Source organism: Paroedura picta, chromosome 14, assembly GCF_049243985.1.
Source record: "Paroedura picta isolate Pp20150507F chromosome 14, Ppicta_v3.0, whole genome shotgun sequence".
NCBI classification, from domain to species: Eukaryota; Metazoa; Chordata; class Lepidosauria; order Squamata; family Gekkonidae; genus Paroedura; species Paroedura picta.
In genome coordinates this window covers 22836939-22862105 of record NC_135382.1, presented here as the reverse complement: position 1 = coordinate 22862105, position 25167 = coordinate 22836939, and the positions used below count along the sequence as shown (strand labels likewise).

At 47.5% G+C, this 25167-nt stretch overlaps 1 protein-coding gene across 1 annotated transcript in view; it reads left to right on the top strand.

Moving 5' to 3' along the window:
* The window catches only part of ZNRF1 (zinc and ring finger 1), a 30781-nt gene that overhangs the window by 3098 nt on the left and 2516 nt on the right, over window positions 1-25167 (top strand). The window contains exons 2-3 of the mRNA XM_077309787.1: window positions 19404-19499; window positions 24311-24416. Of these exons, the coding sequence (XP_077165902.1) occupies window positions 19404-19499; window positions 24311-24416 (202 nt within the window). The remainder of the gene's footprint in view (window positions 1-19403; window positions 19500-24310; window positions 24417-25167) is intronic.

The window sequence follows — 25167 nt, the reverse complement described above, 5'->3', positions numbered from 1 at the left end:
TTATTTTTAGGGTCAAGGTGCATATATGTGTTCTTATGAATCTGGCTTAGAAGTAACATTCAAGGCCCTGGTTTTGATGGATCAAATTCTGGCTGTGTTCACAGAGGTTCAAATCAGCTCTCAGGTTCACCAGGTTCTGTTGTGTACTCACAGCTAGTCTACCCCACTAGATTGTTGTGAGGGGAAGAGTATCAAGTTTCCTTTCCTTAGTTGTTTGGAAGAAGAAGTAGGTAACAGTATTTGGCTGGAGCTGATAGATTTGCAGGAACAACTAGGTCATGACTTATAAATGCAAAAATGGAACGTTTCTGGGCTGAAGCCTTTTTATTTCTCATGACATCTGAGTGTCAATATTTCATGGCACATAGTGTCATTATTTAGATGACGGAAAGGAACGAACCAAAAAACCTTGCAGGAGGAGATTCTTCCCATGGTATCACAGGATTTTGGAAGGTAACAGTCTGGTAGGGCGCTGCTTTTGTAAGTTCTAGAAACAGTATCACTTTTATTTTGAAGGGACTGTATACCTCTTATGAAGGTGCCATGCATTTTAGAACTCATGTCTTGTTCAGAGAATTTGGGTGGGGAGTCTGGAAACTGCTGTTTCCAGTAAAGGCTAAAAGGTTTCCCCAGCCAATGTCTAGGTAGATATTTCTAGAAGAAGCAGAGAGAAGAATATTATTTGAGGTGGGTAGAGGAGGAGACAAAGGGATTTGCAGCCCCGTCTTATGCATATTTACTTGGAAGTGTCATAGAATTCAATGAGTCTTACTCCCACATAAATAAATTTGGAGATAATTATAGCCCAAACTTTCCTTCCACGCTGTTGAAGGGAATATAAACAAACCGCAGTTTGGAAAAAGGCAATGTTATAACCCACAAAGTTCCAGCGTGGAACAGAGGATACCACTTGGACCTCTCTCTTCTTTATTAAACTCGCTGATACTTGCCTTGCTTGAAGAAAATGTCAAAGTATCTGCACAGCGTGCTCTATTGATCAGTATTGAACTAGGATCTGAGAGACTCCAGGTTCAAATCCTCAGTCTGCCATGGAAGCTTGGGACGGTCACACACTCTCAGCCTAACCTATGTTTTGAGCATAAAATGGAGAAGAGGAGAATGACATAAGCAGAGTAGTGGAATAGGCTGACTAAGGAGGTGGTGAGCTCCCCCTCCTCATTGGCAGCGACTGGACATATACTTATCATGGATGCTTTAGGCCAGGGGTAGTCAAATTGCGGCCATCCAGATGTCCATAGACTACAATTCCCAGGAGCCCCCTGCCAGCATTCGCTGGAGGGCCGCAGTTTGACTACCCCTGCTTTAGGCTAATCCTGCATTGAGCAGCGGGTCGGACTAGATGGCCTGTATAGCCCCTTTGAACTCTATGATTCTATCTTGGCATCCCTGTTGAGGAGAAAGGTGAGGTATTCAATAAAGAAATCCAGGGTATATTGGTCTGTCCCCAGCCCTGTTAAACATCATTACTGGTTTTGTGTCTTATTTCTGGACCTTACAAGAATTTCTGCTGTGTAGTCCAGTTTTGCTGTTTTTAGTTCTAGGGGAGGAGTCACATAGTGCCTCCTGTGAGGCTAGGCGGTTTGTACCCACTTAACATCTAGCAGCTAACTTCTGTTCAGCTGGGGGGGGGGTCAAGACTAATCCTCTTGTCACTATTAAACCCTTTGAAAAAACTTTTGCTTTTTACTTGTAAAGAACATTTGAGTGAAGCTCAAGAAATCCATGCTTTTAGCATCTTGAATGCTAATTTGCCACCTCTGTTGCCTGTGTGTTTTTTCTTTATCTCCCATGCAACATGGCTACAAAGAGTTTGATTAATATATTGTACATTTCCAATAAAGGCATGTGGCTGAGTAGCTCAGACAAATTATATATTGTTTGGAGGGGGGGAGTCATTGTACGAATCCAAGAAGTCCTATATGTGTAGAAGATGGTCTGATAAGTCATGGATGTTTAATTGGTTGGCAGCGATAATTAGGTTAATTTGCCAGTGAATGCATTTCATCACATGGTGCATCTCTCACCAACCAGAGGCTTAGCTATATCTCGTATGGCAACATTCTGGGTGTTGCTGGAAGGGAAAATTCTTTCTTTCCAAAGGGTGGAATGCAGGAGCAGCGTGAAGGTCAGAGTACTCAGTGCCCGTCTGTGCGCCTCTGGCTGCTGTTCGGATTTGCGGCAGTGACATATAAGGCACAGGATTTCTGAGTCCAGACCGCAGGCTCTTGAGGAGCCTCCAAGAAATCATAAGGCTTTTTGTTATGCAGTGCGGTGTTATGAGTGTTTGCAGTTATAGCCCACCCAAGGTGCCCCGGTTCAGCATCGGGCCTACTGGGACTTGGCACTCTTGAATACTGCTATTACGTTCCGTGGTAGCTTGCCTGGAACAGTGGGCTAACAAGTGGGGCACCCGAGGTTCACCTCTGCTTTATCTTCACAACAATCCTGCAAGGTGGGTTATGCTGAGGTAGCTTAAACTGAGAGGGTGGCTGGCCCCAGGTCATCCTCAACAGAGCAGGAGTCCACAGCGGCATCCCCCAGTTGATCGTCCAAGATTAAGTTGCACTTGTATTGCTGTAAGATAGGCTGCTGTAAGAAATTCTCCCAACTAGGGTGGCTCGTAAATTCATAAAAAGGTACTAAACCCACGAAAACCTCTTGCTAGCTTTATTTACCCATGCATGAATGTGTTGTCCTGCTTGTGACCAGAAACAACAGTAGTATGGAGGGGAGCAGACCCAGGTTTTAGACAGTACCTTTGCTTGGATAAGATTCTTGGTTGCAGAGGACTGAGGAAGTGGCTGTTTACAAGCATCTGAACATGCTACTGCTTACAACCTCAAGCAACTCTTTATGTCTAAAATGGGCCTGCAGAGAATATCCACGTGATGAGCAGCTATCCAAGAGGGTGATCTGTTTTTCCAAGAGTCCCTGTGCTTGTTGCTTCCTTAGCAATGGACGCCAAAAGCTGTTCCCAGGGCACGAGGTTGGGTGCTCTGTTGATTACCTCTCTGCGCTTTTCTTCCTAATTTTTTCCCCATGTGACAATTTCTTGGCATCTGTTTGGTTGTGCGATCCTCTGGATGGGTTTGTCTTGTGGAATAAGTACAGCTGTGCTAGCATCTGTTGACTCTGAATCATGGTCTTTTTTTCCATTTTTTGTCTGTCAGAAGAAATTGTGGGCTAGAATATTTAACTAATTTTTTGTCTGTCAGAAGAAATTGTGGGCTAGAATATTTAACTCAAAAGTAGGGGGCTTAAGGCTTGTTTATCCAGCAAATTTTTGGGGGGCCTGGTGGACCGCTGGGGTGGCTTTCTTGGTTATAGGTTAAAAGGTGAGACACAAGCCACAGTGAACCAGGTGCCATTGAGAGCTTATGTCCTGACATGTGGGTGAGCTTCATTTATGTATATATGCTATGTATAATAAGGTAGTATGATATGATTATTCATATCTTTAATGGTGCTGTTTTTAATCTAGTTAATGCTGCTGCAGAAAGTCATGAAACAGGCTTTGTTATACCAGAATCCTCTTCTGCATCCATTATAGAGAATTTGTCCTTTAGCTTCCAAGGATTGGACAATAAACAGGACTTAGAATTTGATTTACATGTTGTATTTTTGTATACATTTATGTACACACGAACTATCTATGTGTTTGCTTTAAACTGAAAGATGCCATTGACTTTGCATATCTAGTGCTGGTACCCTAAGTCGTAGGCTCCATGGTTGGATTGGGATGCAGATGGTGGCATGAAAGCGCACCATTGGATTTATTTTTCAAGAAAAGCACAAAATTGGAAATGAAAAAGAATTGGCAGTGTATCGACACTACACAATTTATATTGCTTTTATAGTTCAAGTGTTGTGGTATTCTCTCTCTTTCTACCTCACTCCCCTTTTCAGAGTTTCAGAGCCCCAGGTGACATTCTGTAGTTAAGGCACCTTGAATTTGCAGTTCAAATCCCCAAATTCTATTCTCTATCAATTCAAGGTGGATTGCCTTGTAATCAGTGATGGAGGGTGGAATTCTTCCAAAATGAAATGCTATATTTTTGCATGGAAAATCTTCAACCCCGCATATGTAAGTATAAACTGTTCATCTATAGTTGCCAGGGCTGTTGTCCTGCAAATCAATCAAGTTAGATGTGCTAAGTGGGTGATATGAAGCTGGGGCAATCCCTGGTTCTTGTGTATTTGCCTTGTTTGGCTAACGTTATTTAAATATTTAAATACTTTTAAAAATTTTGCATCAGGAAATTTCCTGATTCAAATGTTCCCGGAAAATGCACATCACTTTTTGTCTAGTATGGCTTGGTGTGAATGCCAAGTGTGTTGTTGGAGAACTGTCTCCCCCACAATAGCTCGGGGTACTAGAATTTTCATGGTTTTGTAGTATGATAGAACAGCCGGTGGGCAAGCATTATAGGTACGTCACAGAGAGGGAGATTAGTGCAAAAGAAAGAAGATGGCAGAAATGAAGGCTGGTTTAGGTTGCAGCATACAGTTCAAGGTAGGTCTCAAATTTGGAAACATCAAAGTCTATCAAGTTCCGTTGTGAAAGTCCCTGTACACTTTACAGCAGAAGTAAGAATGGAGCAACAGTTCAGGTTTAGGTTGGCATTGGCTCAAGGAATCCACTAGATTTCTGCCCCTTAGTTCCTTGTGCTGTATAGACTGCTGCTTTCACTGTGGCTAACTTGAAACATTTTTTTATTGAAAGTTTTTCACAACCACGAAAAAGACACAAAACCTATGAAACACTACCACCAACACCACTGCTATAAAGCCCCAATAACAAATAATAATAAAAACACCTCCCCCAATAACCAAAAACATACAATAACAAAAAAAAAACCATTTAGAAAAGTTCTCCGACCATCTACAAATCAGGGTCTTTAGTTTTCGAATACCACATGCACAAAAAATATTATTGGAAATCAAAATTTCACAATTTCACCGTGGCTAACTTGAAGGCCTAAATGCGCCTTGTGGTCTTTCCCAGGTCCGTGTGGGCAGAATTTTTTTTCCATTAAGGTCTGTGCTGGGAAGTTAATCCCAGGTGTGCACACACCCAATTCAAATCATGTCTGCAGGTGCTTCAGCCGCCGCCACTACCCCACACACACACACTTTTCTTAACCTGGAATTTCCCCTGGGAGCTGCCGTTTGCCCCATTGGAGGCTTAGCATCCCTTGAGCTTCCCTGCTGTGGCAAATAGTGCCCTGCTGTGATATTTCTATAGTATTCCCCATAGAGGTGGGGTCCCCAGCCTTTTTGAGCCAGTGGGCACCAATCAGAAGAATCTTATATGCCGCTTTTCTCTACCCGAAGGAGTCTCAAGCGCTATTTATTTATTTATTTATTTATTTATTTATTTATTTATTTATTTATTTATTTATTTATTTATTTATCTATCTATCTATCTATCTATCTATCTATCATACTTATATACCGCCCTCCCCGGAGGCTCAGGGCGGTTTACATCATAACAGAGAACGATACATAAAACAGTCTGTAACATGTATAACTGATAACTAATAATTGTAACCAAAATAACAGCACAATATAACGGTATAACAATATAGTACTACAAACAGGTCCAGGGCTTATTGATGGGATTCTGAGGGGGGTGGTTTATTTATTGAATTCTGAAGGGGGGTGGGGGGGGAGCAGGGACCCTTGGTCACTGTTGATTACGTCTGGTCTCAGCCAAATGCCTGGTGGAGGAGCTCCTTTTTGCAGGCCCTGCGGAACTGTTTAAGCTCCGTCAGGGCCCTGATCTCTTCTGGGAGCTCGTTCCACCAGGTAGGGGCCAGAACAGAGAATGCTCTGGCCCTGGTCGAGACCAGATGGACTTCTTTAGGGCCAGGGATCCTTAGCTGGTTGGTGGTAGTAGAGCGCAAAGCTCTTTTGGGGGCATAGGCGGGGAGGCGGTCCCTCAGGTACACTGGGCCCTGATCGCGTATGGCCTTGAAGGTAATAACCAGAACCTTTAGTCTGATCCGGAATTCAACTGGTAACCATTGCAGCTGGTGGAGAATAGGCTGGATATGAGACCTCCACGGTGTTGCTGTTGCTATGTACTTCCTTGTGTTTTACGTGGGATAGTAGGCATGTCTCGAGGAAATTGCTGGTAAACTGGAGCTGAATCCCTTCAAGCGGCAGGGCTGCTTCTTGGGGCTCTGTTTTCAGCATGCTCATTCTTCAGGAAACAGCAGCCATGTGCTCGGTTATAACAAGCTCCTGTGGGAAAGGAAGTGGGCAGTCCGCCGGAGATGAAGCAGGCTGCTGTTATGAACTTGTTTACCTCACCTGGGACAGTAGTGCTATACAAAGAATATTTCCAGTGGTGAGCTTGTTTAGAAATACCCAAGTAACCCACAGCCTTCACCTCGGATGATGGCAGGCCTCCTACTGAACGAGAAGTTGCAACTGAGTCCTTCACCTGCTGCAGGAGGCCAGCTTGTCCCTGGCTTTGTTCTCTCATGGGGCATGCTTTCAGGTGTAACACTAGTTCAAAAGGCAGCCTTGCCTTTTCCTAGGCTCGGGCAAGCCTCCCTAATTTGCAAAACAAAACAAAAAACAAACACCACTAACAAGTGTATACGTTAATTCCTCTCTTAAAATGCAGGCTATCTTTAAAACAGTTGCAAAACTGCCCTTTGGGTTGGAGGGTCCTGATTTCAAAGGCACTGGCCAGTAATTCGCCTTTGCGGCAAGCACACCAAAGGAAGAGATAACTCGGGAGAGGCTATATTTTGGACAGGACAAAGCAAAGGTACTTCCCAACAGGCCCTGATTCCTACAAGCGTTAGATCTGACTGGGTGACGACTGCCCCTGATTCTTTCTAAAAGTAAAAGTTTTCCGTTTTGAAGGTGAAAAAGTCTAAGGCCTGCCTGGGGCTTGTAGCAGCAAATGTTTACATGGCATCACCATGGCATGTTTGGATGTGTGGTGGTTGGGGTCTTCTCTTGAGTCTTGGGGACAGGTTCTTAGGCAGTGGTTCTGGACAGGACAGCTGGGGAAGACCCAGTTCTAACCTTCTTTCAAGGGTATTGATCCCTGAGAAGCTGAGATGTTTGTTAGGAGCCTTCTCTGCCAGAGGAATTTGGTAACTAAATGTGGGCACGCGGGGGCGTCTAGGGGAGTGGTGGCAATGAATGAGGGCAGAATCTGTGGGTGGCCTCCCAAACCATGTTGAGGTACCTTGTCTCACCATATAATCGGTGTTGCGTGGCTTCACAAGACTTGGGGCTGATTTGAGAAACTGGGGTGGCCAAAACCTTGTTCTTCTTGGTCCTCATTTTTGCTCCCCCTTCCCCAAAACTTGAAATGCCTTCTCTTGCTCTCCCACCTCTGCAGCTAACCAGTGCAAGAGGTCCGAGCTGACATCTCTTGTCCTGTGTGGTGCAAAGTTCCAGATACCTTAGAACAGGGATTTCTAATCCATGGGAGTTCCAGAAGAGGTCTGAAGCTTTCCCCCTCCTTCCTTAATGGACTCAGCGACAAACTATGGAGCCAGCCACTTCCATCGCGCCCCCCACCCCCAAGCATGAGATCTCTCATGGTTTCTGCACCTGGGAGGGGGCGGAGCCTGCATGCCTTCTCGTACCTTAAATGCATCCTGCCCCCCCCCCCCCAGTACTCCATGAGCCTGCCTGTTAATGTGGGTGATGATGTCATTTCCAGTGCCATGGTTCTTTAAGGGGGCACAGCAGGGAGGTGTGGCCAGCTGACATAACTTCTGGGCTGCCTTGCAGCCTGAAAATATACTTCAGGGGCTCCTCCATGGAAAAAAGATAGAAAAACACTGTGATGTCTTTTCATGGCAAAAAGGCATGGGGGCTGCATCATACCTAGAATGCAGGGCTCACAAAACTCCAGGTCTTCTTCACGCATTACAGTACACGGGCCAAGTGTGAGGTCTGAGCTTTGTGTGACAGTGAACATTCCTCAGTTCCTGTGGTGCCCAGTTTAGGTAGGGACTGTGGAACTGTGATCTAGCACAGTAACCACTACAGTGCACTGGCTATCAATGTGTTTCCAGGACTGCTTTATTTGGCAGAAAAGGCCCTGTTTTTTGGAACTGGGACAGAGATGACTGTGAGAATAAACAGTGTTGAGGTTTTTTTGTTTTGTGTGATGTATGCAACATTTTCTTAATGGGCAAAGTCTGGTTTGTATCTGCACATCTCAACAGTTCACAATCCAATATAAGACTCGCGGAGTCAAGGATCCAGGAAATTGAACCTTAATTTGTCTTGAAACTCAATTTATTGATTAAACGGAATCTCCCCGCCCCCTTCCCCATGCCCTCTAATGTGTTCTTTTGGTAAATGCACTGTTGCTTCTCTTCTTTTTCCACTCTCTCCCCCTGCCCCCAGACTCCTTGGGTCAATAAAACCACACAACAGAATTTAAACTAATCTTAAAGGAATGTCTTTGTGGGGGGGGGGGGGGAGTGTGTCGGTCTCCCTAGGTGAATTATATTGTCAGGGGTGCTCGCCCCCCCCCCCACCTTGTTGGCTTATCCAGTTGCTTTTTCAAAGAGCAAAACAGCATAATTAGCCTATTATAAAACCATGTTCATTGCCGAAATCCCTCTGGGCTTGCAAATTACTTATTCGTTGGTGTGCTTAGCATTTTCCTCATTATAAAAGGAGACATGTCTATAATTTCCTGGATCATCTTTTCCGCTAATGGGTTGACTTTGGACTGGAACAAGATCAGGATTAGAGAGACAGCATTAAGCCAGGGTCTGCGGTCATAGATCCCTGACCCCGAAAGGCCCACAGTCAAATTTAGTATCACCATGAGGTATCAAGTGGAGTGGGGGTGGGGATAAAAGGGCACAGGGTTTATGTTACCGCAATTGGGGGGTAAGGGTGAATTAGGGACAAGGGTGAATTAAACACCTGTGGAGGTAGCCACGGTCCAGTTGCCAGAGTCTAATACCGTTTAATTACTCTCCAGTTTCCTTTAATGAGACTTACTGCCGACAAGCGGATGTTAACAGCATGCTGGGCAGTGGGCAATGATCTGTGATCCAGTGTTAATTATCAAGGTCTGCTCTGCGACGGTTTCCGATTTGGGAAGATGACCCTGACTTTACGCTCTGTCTTTGCTTTGCAGAGCTGGCTTCAGACTGTATGATCAGCATGTCTCTAAGCATGAATAAAACCCATCCACTGAATCTGGCCAAAGCTCAGGTTTACGTATGCTGAAATGACCATTTCTGACACTGTAGGAAAAACAGAGAAATTCTCCCAACGATTGACAGGGTGGAGGAAGCAGAGCCAGCACGGTGTAACGGTTAGTGTGCTGGTCCAAAACCTGGAAGGTCCAAATTTGAATCGGCACTTTGCCAGGGAAGCTAATTAGGCGATCTTGAATCAGTCACTCTTTGTCTTACAAGGAGGTGATACGGATGATATAACGGGACAGAGAGGGAATTCTGTCTCCACCGTAGGGAGAGAAGAAGAGTATAAATTTTTAAGGGAGCAAAAGTTTTATTAATTAAATAAAGGACTTCTCTTTCGCCTTTCTTGGCACATGGGCATACTCAAGGCACACCACGTGTGAGGGACAATTGCTTTACGCTATCTCATGGAGACTAAAACCTCTTTGGCAGAATTAAAGCAGCCACCAAAGCACAGTGCAGCTTGGCAACTGAATGCCTTCCTCAAAACATTTGGTGTGCAGGGCATGGCCCTCAAGCTCTTAAGGGGGAAATGGAGGCTTGTTTATATATTCCGGGTTCAAAGTGGAACCCTGTTCCCCCCCCCCCCCCCCCGCCAGCCAACAAGCAGTCAGTATGTAAAGCTAGAATTTCATTGACCCAGCAATATGGAGGAAAAGAGAGCAATGTAAACTGCGTTGGGACCCCTTTGGGTGGAAAGGTGGGGCATAAGTGAAGATAAATAGACCACAAAGCCAGTCTCCTGCCCCAGTCTTGAGCACTACACTGTTGCTTAGCTGGTCCACAGAGGCCAGGGAAAGGTCAGCATCGCCAAGGGCTCTGTGTATGTGCGAGCCTCGAAATCTAAATAAACTCTGCCTGGGCATGCCAAGATCCTGTGTCTGGGCGCTAGGCCAGCATTCCAGCCGGGCTCCGTCACCTGGGGATGTCCATCAGAAACAGCTTTCCAGCTTTTTCTTTTGCTGTTTCCCTGATCCCATCCCCCTCCAGCCCTTCTGTTTACATGAGGTGAGGATCTTAAGGGACTGCGTATATGTCCGTATCCTTCGTCTGCACTTGTGACAAATGTACAGCCGCAGTTTGAACTTCTGCCTCAGACGAGAGCATTGCTGAATTCTTCTCGTCTTCTTAAGCCTCTTGCTGCCTCCTTCCATTGGAATCCGCTTTCACAGTCCCCGGGCCTCGTGGGCCAGCTCCCACCTGTCCGCACCTCAAAAAGAGCCTCTCTGCACATTCTAGGAGAGTGGGAGGTGGGTAAGTCGCCTTCTGACTTGTCCAGGGGATTCCCCGAGTGCAAAGTCAGAAGGGCTGGTGACATGTAAAGGAAGGAGTGCTAGCCTCTCGTGCTACGTGGCCCGGACTCCATTCTGCAGGGCTGAATGGTGTGTGTGTGCGTCCCCCCCCCCCAGGAGTCAGGAAGTGCTCAGCTGGCAAAGACCAGGAACTGAAGGTGTGATGGCCGTTTCCCTTGCACCGCTCTTTTTGGCTGCTGTCCCCAACACAGGTACAGACTCCAGGCAAACGCTGAGGGCTGTGCATGCAAGTGACTGAGTGAGTATGCATGGGAGAAGGTTCACCCATGTCCTAGCTGTGGGTCATTGTCGGTGTGGACCCCATTAAAAAAAGATTAACACCCTTGCATACTGTGCTGGGAACTTTTGAAGGACTAAGGCTTTCCTGCCCTGTTTGAATATACAATATTCATGCGTCCTTCTAGTACTGAAGCCGATCAGTAGATTAGCCAGGCCCAAGGATGGTAAGGGCCCCATTTGTCCTTCTTAGCTGCCTCCCCTCCCTGGTGCTACCTTTGCACAGAGCTAGTGGGTGGTCAGGAGTAGCTGCTGTTTCTGATTCCTCTGAGAAAAAGGTTACTTTTGCTCAAGCAGAACTTCTATAACAAAGTTTGAAGGCTACTGGAGTAGCCTTTGAATCTGGCCTCGTGAGACTCTTCTGTAGTAGAGCTGGGCCTTGGATGGAAGGTCTTTTGGGATGCCTGCTCGGTGGGTGTATCTTTTGCCTAGGTCTTTATAGCTGTCATATGGAAAGGCTTCATCACAGATGGGGAGGTGATCATTTTGTAGAAGAGTGTGGCTTTAGGGCTTTGTCTCCTCTTGGGTGGGAAGAGAAGTGATGAAGCTACCCAAAATAGTAGACTGCTTTGCCCCATGTCTGAGTTGCAGCATGCTCTTTCTTAGTGGCGCAGGTGAAATTCATGTCTGCCAACAAAGTGCTGTTCCTGTGCTTGTGGGTTTGTCAGGAAGTTGCGTTGATTCTGTGCTGTGGGTACCTACAGAGTGTGAGCTCTGGCTCAGATAGGTTCCGCCATCTCCTTTAACAAGGGTGCTGACATTAATGAGGCATTACAACAGGGAGCCCCTCACAAATCTGCCCCCAACCAAAAAGGCTGCTCATTTTCTTGGCATTTAAAGGCATGTGAAAAACAGATTCGCAACACAGGTCAAACCTCACTGCAGCGCAGTCTTTCCTCTTCTTGACGGACGGCTTCCCAAGAAGAGTAGATTTATCACTCTACAGTATTTGTTTTTACGTTTTTCATAGAGCAGCACTGTTCTCCCGAAGGAAATGTGTGTCCCTCAAAAGCAGCACCTTTTCCTGCAATAAACGGAGTTTGCTAAAGGTTAGAATTACTGTAGCTAACATATGAGCTCTTGATGGAAACACGCAGGAGGAAGAACGTCAAGCCGATTTCACGAGGTGGCTTTTTGATGTGGCAGTGGCATGGCAGAGTCTCTGAGCGTTGTGGTTTCGTCCTGCCAGCGTGATTTTTATGGCTTCCCTGGCATCATATGTCCTGAGGTGGGAGCTCTCCAAACCTTGGGGGGAAATGTTGTGCCTGGAGACTGCCAAAGACATTTTGCGGCCTCTGGCAGAAAACCTAAATGCAGCCTTCCTGCTACTCCCCAGGGGTGGTAATATGATAATGTGGCAAAATAGCTGCCAATTTGGAACTCTTTAATAGCATTCCAAAATATGCCACCTCCACCTGTCTGACAGAAAAGCAGGCCCGAGCCTTTCCTCAGCCTCCCAAGTTAAGAGGGAATTATGAGGCCCAAGCTGACAACTCCTGACAGGATTTTCCCCTTGAAAGTTGTATGATAATAGAATTCAAGGGCATAGAATGACAACTACTGGAGCATTTTGACAACTCTTTGCGTAATATGTGTAAATTCTGTGTGGGAATAACCGAAATACGTATATTCCGCCACTCATGTTCAGACTGAAAGAGAAGTGGTTCCTTGAACGGAATTACCCTTCTTTTCCATTAAATACAAGGAGGTGGGTGCCTAGCTGCCACCCTGGCTTTTCAGTTTTTGATTTTGAGGGGCACAGGAGGAGAAATCTAGGCCATTATTTCATTTTTGGCCATAAATAGCGCAAATCTAGCTTGGACCTAGCATGTCAATCAGGGGCGGTTCCTGAGTTCTTTCATGAGAGTGCCAACCTTGAATGGGTAGAGTGGAGCATCTGAAGGTTTTTCCATTTGGGCTTTAAAAGGAAGTTTTAATTCCTAGGGTGGAAAGTTAGGGATTTTGTTTCGCAACTTGTCTTGATTTTGGCATGCCGAGAAGTGGGAATGGAAAAAAAAAATTCAGTTTGTTTTTCTAACAGTCTTTGTTTATTAAGTTTGAAAAGTCTTCAGCATCTCAAAAGATGACCTTATATTGAGTTTTTTTTAAATGTGCAGAACAATTTTAATATAATCTGATTCTATCAACCAACTAAAACTTCTTTAGTGGGTGATAGCCCCACAGAGCCATTAGAGTGCTTGCAGACCTAATTCAGATTCCCTTTTGCCTTGAAACTGACAGAATTACCTTGGGCCAGTCCCTTTTTTGTTGCCCATGCCACCTTTAAGGGTCGTCGTAAGACTAAAATGGAGATAGAACCATGCTAACAATCCTGAGCTCATCGGAGGAAGGGTGGGATAAAAATCCCACCAGATTAATATATCCCTCTCATTCAAACCTGGGGGTATTTTAAATTGGAACACAGAATTTCCTTGATGTTCCAGAGCTGGAACAACCCTTGGTGAGGTGGTATTTTAATATTTATCTTAAAGTCTCCTTGTGCGATGGTATCCTGTAATGAAAGAGTGCTGAATTCCCTTGCGTACTTTGTTATGTTGCTGCAGAAAGAGTAACTCCAGTGGGATAGCGGTCAGAGCGTTAGGCCAAGATCTGGAAGATCCCGGTTCAGATCCCTACACTGCCATGGTAGCTTTCTGGTGGACCTTTTATCAGTTGCTCTCAGCCTCCTGTACCTCACAGGGTTGTTGTTGTGGAGGTAAAATGGAGTTAAAGAGCATAGTGTAACTCATTTTGGGTCTCCACTGTGGAGAAAGAAGAGATACAAATGAAGTAAATAAACATTGAACACAGGATAGGGTTCCCAGGGGAGTTCTGCCCTGGGATGTTCATGTCATAATCCATCAGCGGTTTCATTCAATACTTGTGGAAGAGAGGGCCAAGACCCAAGTATTGTACTCTTGTGTGCAGTTTATTCTAGTGTGTACATCTGTAGTAATGGATGAGGACAGCAGTCAAGGGAAGCTACTGTTTGCCCTATGTTAGTGCTCAGGACAGGAAGGCCTGGAGGATCATTGTCCATGGGGTCGCGATGGGTCGGACATGACTTCGCACCTTACAATAACAACAAGTGCTCAGTTTCTGATAGGAATCTCCAGGTGCTGTTTATTTTCATGTTTCCTTGGTCCCAAAGCCATAGCAAGTCCCTGCTCTGGGAGTCTGTTTGGGGGCATTGACTTTTTCAGATGGGGGACAGGCAGATGCCTCAGCAGTAGGCTCCGGGCCTGTCGTTGTTAAAGGCATGGTGGTAGACTCTCTAGCAGGCAAGATGGAGTGCCAGTGAGGTTGAACTCTTGGTTTACAGCACCATGAAGCTCAGCACCATGAAGCTAAAGTCTCAGTGAGATGTTAAAACCGAACATAAGCTCACAAGATCTTTGCCCAGCCACACACAGGGCTCATATGGGGATTGTCCAGAAGCAGGTGAGCAGGTAGTGTAGTGTACTGGTTAATGTCAGACTAAGACCTGAGAGGCCCAGTTCAGCTCCCCAAACTCTGCCATGGGAAATGGGGCGGGTGACTTGGGACTGGTCACAAAGACTCAGCTCAACCTGCCTCGCAGGGTTGTTGTGAGGACAATATGTAGGTAAGGAGAATAGGGATGCCAGCCTCCAGGTGGGATCTGGGGATACCCCAGAATTACAGCCTATCTCCAAACTACAGAGATCAGTTCCCTGGGGAGAAATGGGTGCTTTGGGGGGTGGACTTTGTGACTCTGTCCCCCACTGAGGTCCTGGTTCTCCCAAGGATCCATCTCCAAATATCCAAGCGTTTCCCAATCTGGCTTTGGCAACATTACCCCTCCATCCCCTGCTGGGGGGGTGGGCAGGGACTGATATCCCTGATGGTGTAAGGTGCTTTGCGTCCACGCTGGAGAAAAAGCTGAAGCCAATAAGTGTATTCTGCATTCACACCTGTGTATTGTGTGCACTTTATATATCAATGTATTCCTTACTCGGGAGGGGTATTCCAGAGCTTTCTTTGGCTGTTTCCCCAAATTCCTTGCCAAGCCCTCTCTGATTGCTCATGGTGAAACTGCAGTCCGTCCCGTTGTGGTAGACACACACTTTTGAAGAGCCCGGCCCCAATTCTTGTAAGAGTCTAACCGTGTCACTGACAAAACATGTCATCGGTAGAGCTAGGTATGCATCCACAAAGGTTTGTGTGTGTGTCTTAAACTGTTCCTCCCGAGTTCCTGTTTTGGGGCCTACTCAAGACATTTTCAGATGCCGACCTTGTGCAAACTGCTGCCTGGAACATCTGCTATACCTGTAGATCCTCCCAGATCCTACGTTCGTCCTTCAAGATAGAGGGGTGTGAATGAGAGAGAGAGCCACATTCTTTGTACACGAGCTGAACTGTAGAAGTGAAACCTGTGAAGCTGCAGTAACCGTGTGAACGTGGCACTCGAATACAGACAAGAGAGCAAGATTGCCTTTGTGTGCGCGCAAATGGTGGGGTGGCGCATGACGCTGACAGAACTGGGAACCGCCGTGTTTCCAATAAGGGATTCTAGGCTGGCTCTGCCATCCTCTTTCTCTCAGCCAAGAAGAGTCAATTAACCTCTGCAACTTTCTGTTTATCTGTTGATGTGCAGCAGTGTTTGTTCAGATGGGTTTGGGAAAGGCTGTACGTTTTGCATAGATTGTTTTCATATCTGATCAATGTTGGGAGGAGGGATGGTTGAAAATTGATCATCCCTTTCCTCCAGAAGCAGAGTATGGGGACGGGGGAGTACAGAGCCACAGAAATGTCAGGAATGTTTCCAAGACATGTGTGTATTGCAAATCCAAATGCCAAATGTTGTGGCTTTAAACGAAAGGATTAAACGGGCATTCTACTAGCCAAGTGAATTGGCATCGGTGCACACAATAGAAGTGGTCCCTATTAAGCTGCTGTTGTTGAAGTAAGTGTGTGCGTGCATGCACATTTTCATGGTATGTATTTATCCAAGTGCCCAGCTGGACTTTTCTCTCCAGTGGCCCATCTCTTTCTGTCCTTGCTTTCTTTCCATTTCCCCCACCCAGTGACATTTTGATCTGAAATTGGCCTATCGACAACAATACAAATTTAGATGGCTGTATGCCCGATTCATTGCCGTGGCTTCTGCCAAAGGATCTGGGATATTGTCTTTGAGAAGGCTGCTGAATAATCAGCAGTTCCTTGCACAAGGGAATGGCACAGTTTAAGCTCTGTGGGGCAAATAATGCCCTTTGAGACTTGAATCTCCATGATATTCCTTGCTCTAAACTCTGAAGCCCATTGTTCCCTGTTCTATTGTGGCTTCTGGCCAGCCTCCCTTTCTTATCATGTCCCTCTGTCATAGACCTGTTTACACTGTGCAGCCTACTTCAGACCCCTGAAGCTGTTAGGGTCCTTTTCAGTCTGACTAGCTTAGTCCAAGAAATGCTATTAATAAATCCTGATTATTTTAACTGGGCATAATTTATCATCTTAATTGTCTACCCCAAAGAGGTCAGTCTCAGTCATAGGGCTGTTTGCGCCACAAGTGACTTTATTGTCGCCCCCATCCTCTTGTCTGCACATCTGGCACTTTCCTTTATGTAAATGTGCTGCCGTTTATGTCCTTGCTGGGTTTCGTTGTCGTATTTCATCAGCTCAGCTCTCTGGCTCATGCATGGAACGCTGACATCCCAGCACATCCTTGAGCAGAGAGGAGCTGAGCAGACCCAGATGAACAGGCCTAGAATCATAGAGTTGGAAGGGGCCATACAGGCCATCTAGTCCAACACCCTGCTCAAGGCAGAATCAACCCAAAGCATCCAAGAGAAGGATCTATCCAACTGCTGCTTAAACACTGCCAATGAGGGAGCGCTCACCACCCTAGGCAGCCGATTCCGCTACCGAAATATTCAGACGGTGAACCTGTGGATAAAGTAAAGGTAAAGGTGCAAGCACCGGGTCATGTCTGACCCTTGGGGTGACGCCCTCCAGCGTTTTCATGGCAGACTCAATACAGGGTGGTTTGCCAGGACCTGTGGATACTCTGCCTAAAAAACTGCCTGTTCAACTAAGAAGAGCTGTATACCTCATGCAAAATGGATGCATTTGCATAGTTTTCTCAATTTGTATTGATAAACATTTTCCATTTTGCAGAATGTATTATAACATTGTATTTTGGGTTGGAGGGAGCTGAATGTTGTTCATGCACTTCCTAAAGCGTATCCTTGCAGCCCTTCCGGTCTAGAAACTTGCTTTCAAAAAGAGAGACTGGAACAAGCTTCTCTGAAAGCCAAGTGCTGCCCTCAGTACAACATTCTGCATGTGAGTCCGTCCCCACATACACACACAGACATGCATAACTTTGGAATTTCAGCAGGTGCATCGCCCTGCACATATCTCTGCAGAAGATATAATTTGGGGGAAGGTTGCGTCAAGGGAAGAGAAGGGTTTTTTAAAAAATACTCACTGGGGTGAGCTGCCTGTTTCATTCCATGTGCTGGAGTGGCATTTATTCCTGTGGACTTCTGACCTTGCCCACCCCTTTGTGAAGCAAATGACCATCTTTTCCCCACTCGTGGAGAGAGGCAACGGCTACTCGATCACGAGAGCTGCAATTCTCCAAAGTGGACAAAGGCTCCCAGTCCACCCCTGTAGCTTACCCGATGACCTTGAGCCAGCTAAACACCCCTTCTGTCTCTCTCATCCTCACCAGCCACGCAGGGGTAGTGTGGTCTCCATTTGATCTTCACATCAGGTGACCTGAGCTACATGGAGGGGAAAGAAGGCATAAAAATATGCTGGACTTTGATGCAGTAACTAAATGTTGCATTTGGCTGAGGGGATCTTCAAATTTCACCGTGAAGCTAATTTAAGTAGCTCTGGGCAAAACATTCTGTCATCCTAGCCTCCCTCGAGGATGACATTTCACTGTCTCACATGTCTTGCACATCGGGAGCAGCCGGTCGAATCTTGGCTGGGAAGGACCACTGCTTAAAGAGCCCGCAGCTCTATGGGGAGCCCTTGCTGAGACGGACAGGCCATGCCTCTCTCGTTATGTGTGTGTAGCAATTTGTGGGCACCCTGGAATTAGCAAGCTGTAGTGGGTTGAAGTTGCTTTCTGAGTAAGTTGCTTCCGTGTCCTGATTTCATGCATGCTTGCTTCTCATGGGTTTTATAATAGCAAGATGCTGAGGTATTTTTCATACCCGAGAAAGCATCTGTGTGCCACACCTGGGCAGAGATGCCTCTTTTTGGAAAGAGGAGACTTTGGCTGTATTTAAAGAAGGGCCTGTATGAACTTGCAGGAAGGGGTGGGCTCTGTCTTCTAAGAGAGTTGACTCTTTGTGTGATTCAGATCAGCTCTGTAAATAGATTTGGTGGTCTGATGCAGGCACACCTGAGCTGAGGAGCCCGACTGCCAAGGGAATCATAAAGTTGGAAGGGGCTTGCAGGGTCACCTAGTCCAACCCCTTGCAGAATGCAGGAAATTCACAACTTCCTGCCCACCATCAGTGACCCCAATTCCATGCCCAGATTATGTCTCCCCCCCCCCCCCCAAAACCAGAATCCCTGGCCAGTCCGGGAGAAAATCGCCTCCTGGCCTCAAAGTGGTGATCAGCATTTCCCTGGGCATGCCAGGAAGAGCCAGGAACCAACACAATCCCTTCTGCCCACCCACTCACAACCTGCCTAAGTTCACAGAATCAGCATTTCTGTCACTTGGCTCTCTAGCCTCTGCTTAGAAACGTCCACAGAAGGAGAACCCACCCCCTCCCGAGGAAGCCTGTTCCGCTGAGGAACCGCTCTAACTTTCAGGAACTTCTTCCGGATGTTTAGTTCTGGAACTTCCAAAAGTAGCAGAGTTTTGTTTGTTTGTTTGTTTTAAGAGCAAGAAACTGTAGAAAAAGATGTTACTTCCGTCAAGGAAATGACATGTTCTGAGGTGGGGGATTCCGGTCATTCTTCTGCAGTTGCTTGCTCTTCAAATTGAGGAACAAATTAGGGAAGAACACGTAGCCCCAGAAGCTTGCTGTTGGAGCTAGGGCCCGTCACACAACCCAGCCCACCTCACAGTGCCGTCACAAGGGTAAAATAGAGGTGGGGAGATAAGCGGCGTATAAGAACCAATTCTTCTTCTTCCTATATGCCGCTTTTCTCTACCCAAAGGAGTCTCAAAGTGGCCTTTCCCCACAACAGACACCCTGTGATGTGGGTGAGGCTGAGAGAGCCCTGATATTACTACTCGGTCAGAACAGCTTTATCAGTGCTGTGGCGAGCCCAAGGTCACCCAGCTGGCTGCATGTGGAGGAGCAGGGAATCAAACCTGGCTTGCCAGATTAGAAGTTGGTGTTCCTAACCACTGCCCCAAGCTGGCTCCAGTGTACAAACATCCACTGCTGGTATTGTCCGGAGCCATCAGATGTACCCTGGGTTTTAGAGAGTGTCATCAGCCAGTCAAGGCCTCTCCTCGGTTTCAACATGCTCATGGTCCAGAGTACGGCTCTGGCCTCAGGTTCTCTTCGAGCAAGACTCTTCCGCGGTTGGTGTTGGAGTAGAGCTGGTGCCTAGTCGTTTTTAACGCTCCGTCCCCCAATCTTTCCCTCTCCAGGTTTCAAGTGTCCCATTTGCTCCAAATCCGTAGCTTCCGATGAAACGGAAATGCACTTTATCATGTGTCTGAGCAAGCCCCGCCTCTCCTACAACGGTAAGTGGGTCTTCTCTTTTGGGGGTCTTGTCTGGCAAGATGTCAGCGCCAGGGAGTCTGCTGCTTTTTTTGAGCAGTAACTTCTAGAGCAGGGGTAGTCAAACTGCGGCCCTCCAGATGTCCATGGACTACAATTCCCATGAGCCCCTGCCAGCATGCTGACAGGGGCTCATGGGAATTGTAGTCCATGGACATCTGGAGGGCCGCAGTTTGACTACCCCTGTTCTAGAGAGCCTTCCTGGGGTGCTCGGTCTGCCTGGGCTGAGGCCAGCATGTTTCCCCAGCTGGTTCATCTCTCTCCCCGCCTTTCATGTTCCGGTCCCCATCAGGATGGTTATAGACTGTGTCGGATTTCTCCAGACCTTGGCATCTGTTAGTCAAACCTGCTGTGAGTGCTGGGGGAATCGTTCGCCAAGAGACGATAAACTTTTCGACTCTGATAAATCCGTGCTCGCGAAGGCAGTTTTATGTAATTTGCAAGCACGAAATTCGGAAAACAGTCGCTTGCCGTGCCTTTCTCAGGAGCCAAGGGTCATAAGATCTAGAAATTAGAGTTTTTATTTTCCCTCCCCCTCCCCTGCAAAAGCAAAGTTTTCCAGGAAACATAACCTCCCGTTTGGGTGCTAAGTTCTGTGCATGGCTGGAATGCGTGTGATGATGTCTGTGGAATGCACATACAGTAGGAGCCAGAGGGGTGCAGTAGCAGCAGCCCCTGGAACGTGTGTGGCTACTTCTGCCCTGTGCCCACAGCCGGAGCCCTCCTGCCTTGCTCAGGGGGGTTGCTGCCTCCATCTCGTGCCAAGCCTGTGTTGCCATCCCTGTGTTGCTGTCCTTCCCCCCACCCCCACCCCGGTCCACCAGCGTGAGAAAGTCAGTCCCCATCAACAACGCGCCCGATTGAGTGACGCTTGCCCTGGCTGTCAGTGCCAGGCCGCATCAGTCCCACTGCGCCCCTGACGCTCCTCGGGATCCGCCCAGGCTGCACTGGCAGAGACAGCACTGGGCAGCTCTCGAGCCTGCAAGCCAAGAAATCAGGTCAGGAGGAGGAGCCGGTCAATTCGGCACCGCACAGCTGGGCCTTCCCCAGCCTGCCAGGCAGCAGTCTGCGATCGGGGGAGGGCAGCTCCTCCTCCACCTCCTCCCCCCACCCAGAAATTCCTCCGTCTGCCCTGCTCAACAGGGCCTTGCGTGTCGTGCCAGAGATGCCGGAGACTGGAATATTAAAGGCAGGGCTTCTTTCGCCCCTCCTAGCAGGGTCCCCCCATCACTCTCCACACCCCATGGCATCCTTGGCACCCATCCACAGATTTCAGGGTTGTGCCAGGTCAGACATGCTGGGGGGCGGGGAGAGATTCGTGCCAGCAAAGCCTCGGTGCTTAGCAACTCTCCTTTTTCTCTTCTCTCTTTCTGTGTCTCCCCCCCCCCCAGTTGCCATCACCTTCTCTGTCTATTTTTGGAGCTGTGAAGGGAAGGGAGGATTTTCATAGCGTCGACTTGAGGCAGAAGTGGGAATGGGACGCAGGCTTTTCCCTGCGCCAGCTTCTCCTCCCGCTGCCTCTCGCAGGGAGTTTGTCCTACAGCCTCCTTGGCTGGTGCAGAGAGACCGTTTAGAAGAGTCCGGGTATCAGATTTGTTCAGGGCTGTCACCCAACAAAAGGTCCCTCCAGACCACACGCTGGCTTCTAACCCACTGAAGGATTTAACCGATTACATTTTAACGCACCTGGAATTATTGCAAGCCCTGTTGGCGTCCTGGATGCAGCTGGCAATTTAATTTAAGACTGCAAACTTCACCGGGGGAGGTGGTAGTGGGGAAAAGCAGCCTCATTGTTTCAGAGAGCCGTGCCTGTGTGTGTGCTTAAGCTATCGCCACCACGTTTACGGAGCCGGCAGTACATTTAGGTCTTTTGCAGAGGGGCGAACAATAACGTCCATCTCCCATGACAGGTCTTCACAAACAGGAGGCGATGCACTTCAGAACATAAATGCTTGCTACGCAGTATGTTGTAAACACAGGGAGGGAGGGGATAATACATTCAAAGCCAGTGCAGACGGGACAAACACTCCAGGATAGCGTCTAGATCAGGGGTAGTCAAACTGCGGCCCTCCAGATGTCCATGGACTACAATTCCCAGGAGCCCCTGCCAGCGAATGCTGGCAGGGGCTCCTGGGAATTGTAGTCCATGGACATCTGGAGGGCCGCAGTTTGACTATCCCTGGTCTAGATTTACAAATCGGACAGCCTGCAGAGCAGCGGTTTGCGCTAGCCCCCCCCCCCCACCCATGGCTTGATCTTTCAGTCATACTGGCATGCCATGGTATAGGCCTGCTTTAGTTCTCCATCAGCTCAGTGCTCGAATGTCTGGGCTGGGGCCTCAGGGAGTGCCACGGTGGCTGCAAACATCTTGTCATTTCTGCCCCATGGCGCTTAGCAGGAACCAGGGTTTGCAAACCCACTTCTCAAACCACGTTTCGGCCAGCCAGCTGCAAACCAGGGTGTGTGGCTCTGCCCTCCCTCCCAGTTCAGGCTTTGTGTTACGCCATAATCAAGCTGCCTTAATTTTGCATTGTGGCTTTTCTGCATGGAGATTTTCCCGTGGTTTGTATGCCAAGCAATAGCAACACCCACCCCCGCCAAGCTTCTTCATGCTGATCGCCACTGTGGGATGGTAGGTGAATTTCCTCCAGCCCAGGTTGGATTCCGGGGATATTTGGTGGAGGGATCACTTGAGCATAAAATTGGGGTCACCATAGGTGGGCAGATAGATGTGAGTTCCTGCATTGTGCAGGGGGTTGGACTAGATGACCCTGGAGGGCCCTTCCAACGCTATGATCCCATGATTGTTGTCTGTTTGTTGTTTCTCTGCTATCGCTCAGCCCATCTTTCCTTCTAATTTGAGAAAACAAAGGAACCGTCAGGAAACTGTGAACATATGACTGATTGATTGATAATTTCTATACTGCCCATTCCTGCAAAGCGGACCCGGGCAATCCACAACAGCTATTTAAAAAACTGCTTAATTAAAACACACTATAAAAACACAGTACAGAACAATAAATGTGTGAGGAGGCCTGTTGGCATCCAAGCACACAAAAAGAGAGAGAGATAGAGAAACACACACACATATACACCCCACACACCCACTCACCAGTAGTTTCCAAGCTGGTCAGCTTGTATGGAAGTAATTTCGAAATGTATACCTTGCTTTTCCCTTTAAAAAGAGGCCTGGCTGCAGAAGCTGCCTTGTAGCCATTGCCTGCTTTTGTTAGCGAAGGCTTGGACACCACTCTCCATGCCTGCATGTCAATCCATGCTTATTTGGCAGGAGGGGTGTTTGCTATTTCTCCCATTTCCTCTTACGACTTTCAACACATCCATTCCGAGTTACACCAATGGCCAGAGTTGTGTTTGACTTTGAGCTAAATTTTCCTTTGCGGGAGGAAAGAGATTTCTTTTTATACAAGCCAAGAGTCTTCCGTAAGGGTAGTTCCTTTTCTCAATGAAGTGGCCACTTTAGAAGAAGAAAAGTTCTTTTTTATACCCCGCTTTTCACTACCCGAAGGAGTCTCAAAGCGGCTTACAATTGCCTTCCCTTCCTCTCCCCACAACAGACACCCTGTGAGATAGGCGGGGCTGAGGGAGCTCTGATAGAACTATTCTGAGAACAGCTTGAATAGGACTGTGACTGGACCAAAGTCATCCAGCTGGCTGCATGTCTAGGAGCAGGGAATCAAACCTGGCTCTCCAGATTAGAAGCCGCCGTTAAATCTGCAGTTCAGATTTTAAGTGGGCTCATCACACTTACTCAGTAGCTTGCACCTGTGCCCCTGTGACTATGCAGCTACCTTAACAGGGAATGTCTGTATAAAGAACGCTTTTCTTTGCCTGCATCACACTGGTTGCATCCTTCCATCCTAAAGCATCTCATGGCTTTCTCAGTTGAACTAGCAGAAGCCAGAGAAGGGCTCACAGGTGTGATGATGCAGCTTGCTGGATTTAGAAGCTGGTCACATCCCCTGTCTGGCTGAACCTCTCGCTACCGGCCACTCAAATTAATAGAAGCATGCGGACTTGGCAGCCAGCAAATTCAGCATGGGAATAGGAAGACACGGATGCTTTCTAATGCAAACATGAGATAGTTTTCACTCTGTGGTTAATACTGGCTTCCAGACCTGCACCCCTTTGGACATCAGACAGGGAAGGGTCATGGGCTGTGGTTTGCAGAACAGTACCTGGTCTGTTTCCAAGTCTGGCTGCAGAGTAACTTGATTTTTTATTTATTTACTTAACTACTGAGACACAGAGCTGGATTAGGCAGTGTAAGACAGTGCAGTCAAACGGTTTGAGACATCAAGCAAACAGTGCAATGGGACCAGGTTGATGAAAATTACAAACTAGGCCAAAAAAACGTATCAGAGACGATACAATATAAATGGCACAAAAACTGGAATTGCAAATGTAGACGACAGTGCAGTACAAACAATAAAACATTTTGGGGAAACAGCAAAATAAACTCCAATCCTGCTCCCTTTCTAAAAGCGTCTTCCGTTCCTGCTTACTACCTAGGAGCCAGGGGCATGCCAGACCTCTGTGAGACCAAAGTTGGGTGAAAAGGCCAGGGACTTGCATTGCTAGATCTTCTGCAAGCCCGTAAGGAGGCAGGCCTCTGCTTTGTTCATGGTCCTGAGTTTCTCTCCACCCCCCCCCCAAGGTGGAATAGTGCCAAGGCAGCATAGGGATGCAAGCCTTTGTTCCTGCTTGCCGGCTGCACCTCGTTACCCATCTGCCTTTTCTCTTTGTCTCCTTGCAGACGATGTGCTAACAAAGGATGCAGGCGAGTGTGTCATCTGCCTGGAAGAACTCCTGCAGGGGGACACGATAGCTCGGCTTCCCTGCCTGTGCATTTACCACAAGAGGTACAGTGTGAGCGCCACCCTTTCTGGAGCATTGCTGGTTGACTTGGCTTGCTTGAGGCTCCCCCAAAGCCCGAGCTCTTCCTTCAGGCCCCTCCACTAGGGTTTGTAGGACTCTCCTGGGTACTTCTTCCTTCCCAGAAGGTATGGGACGATAATGCTTTTCCTAGTCACATGAGGTGTTTGCCCTTTGGGAAAGTGGGCCCCACCTCCCCCCTGCTTCCACACACCTACCTGGCGGTCTGGCCATCTTTTGGAGATTGTTCCTAAATCTGCTTTGATTCGACATTTTGTGAAAACTTGTAGCAGAGTTACAAGGGAAGCATCCATGTGGACGGGGAAATTTGGATCTCCCGGGTCCTGCCTCATTGGGGAAGTTTTCCCTGCCCTGGAGGTTTTTGTCCTATAAAAATCAGCTGTAACAACCCACCTATTCTAGCCTCTTTTGTTGCAGGATTATGCCTTTCCTGTTCAGTGTCTTCTGCGGATTGTTACAGTGCTGATGTTTTAATGATCTATCAAGTGCTGCTAATTTTTTTTTTAAGTCCTCCAATAGCAGAGAGGAAATGATTTCCTCAGGAGAACGGGGGCAAGGAAAATTTGGGGAAACCTTGCCATCCGGAAGCCCTGCTGCCATCGCTCCATATTGGTAGCTGGGGCAACCGCGAGGAAATTACGCAAGCTCACGCCCATCCAAAAATGACAATGGCCGAGTAGGGGTTCAGCTCTGGCTCCCTTTCAAACAGCCTGCACT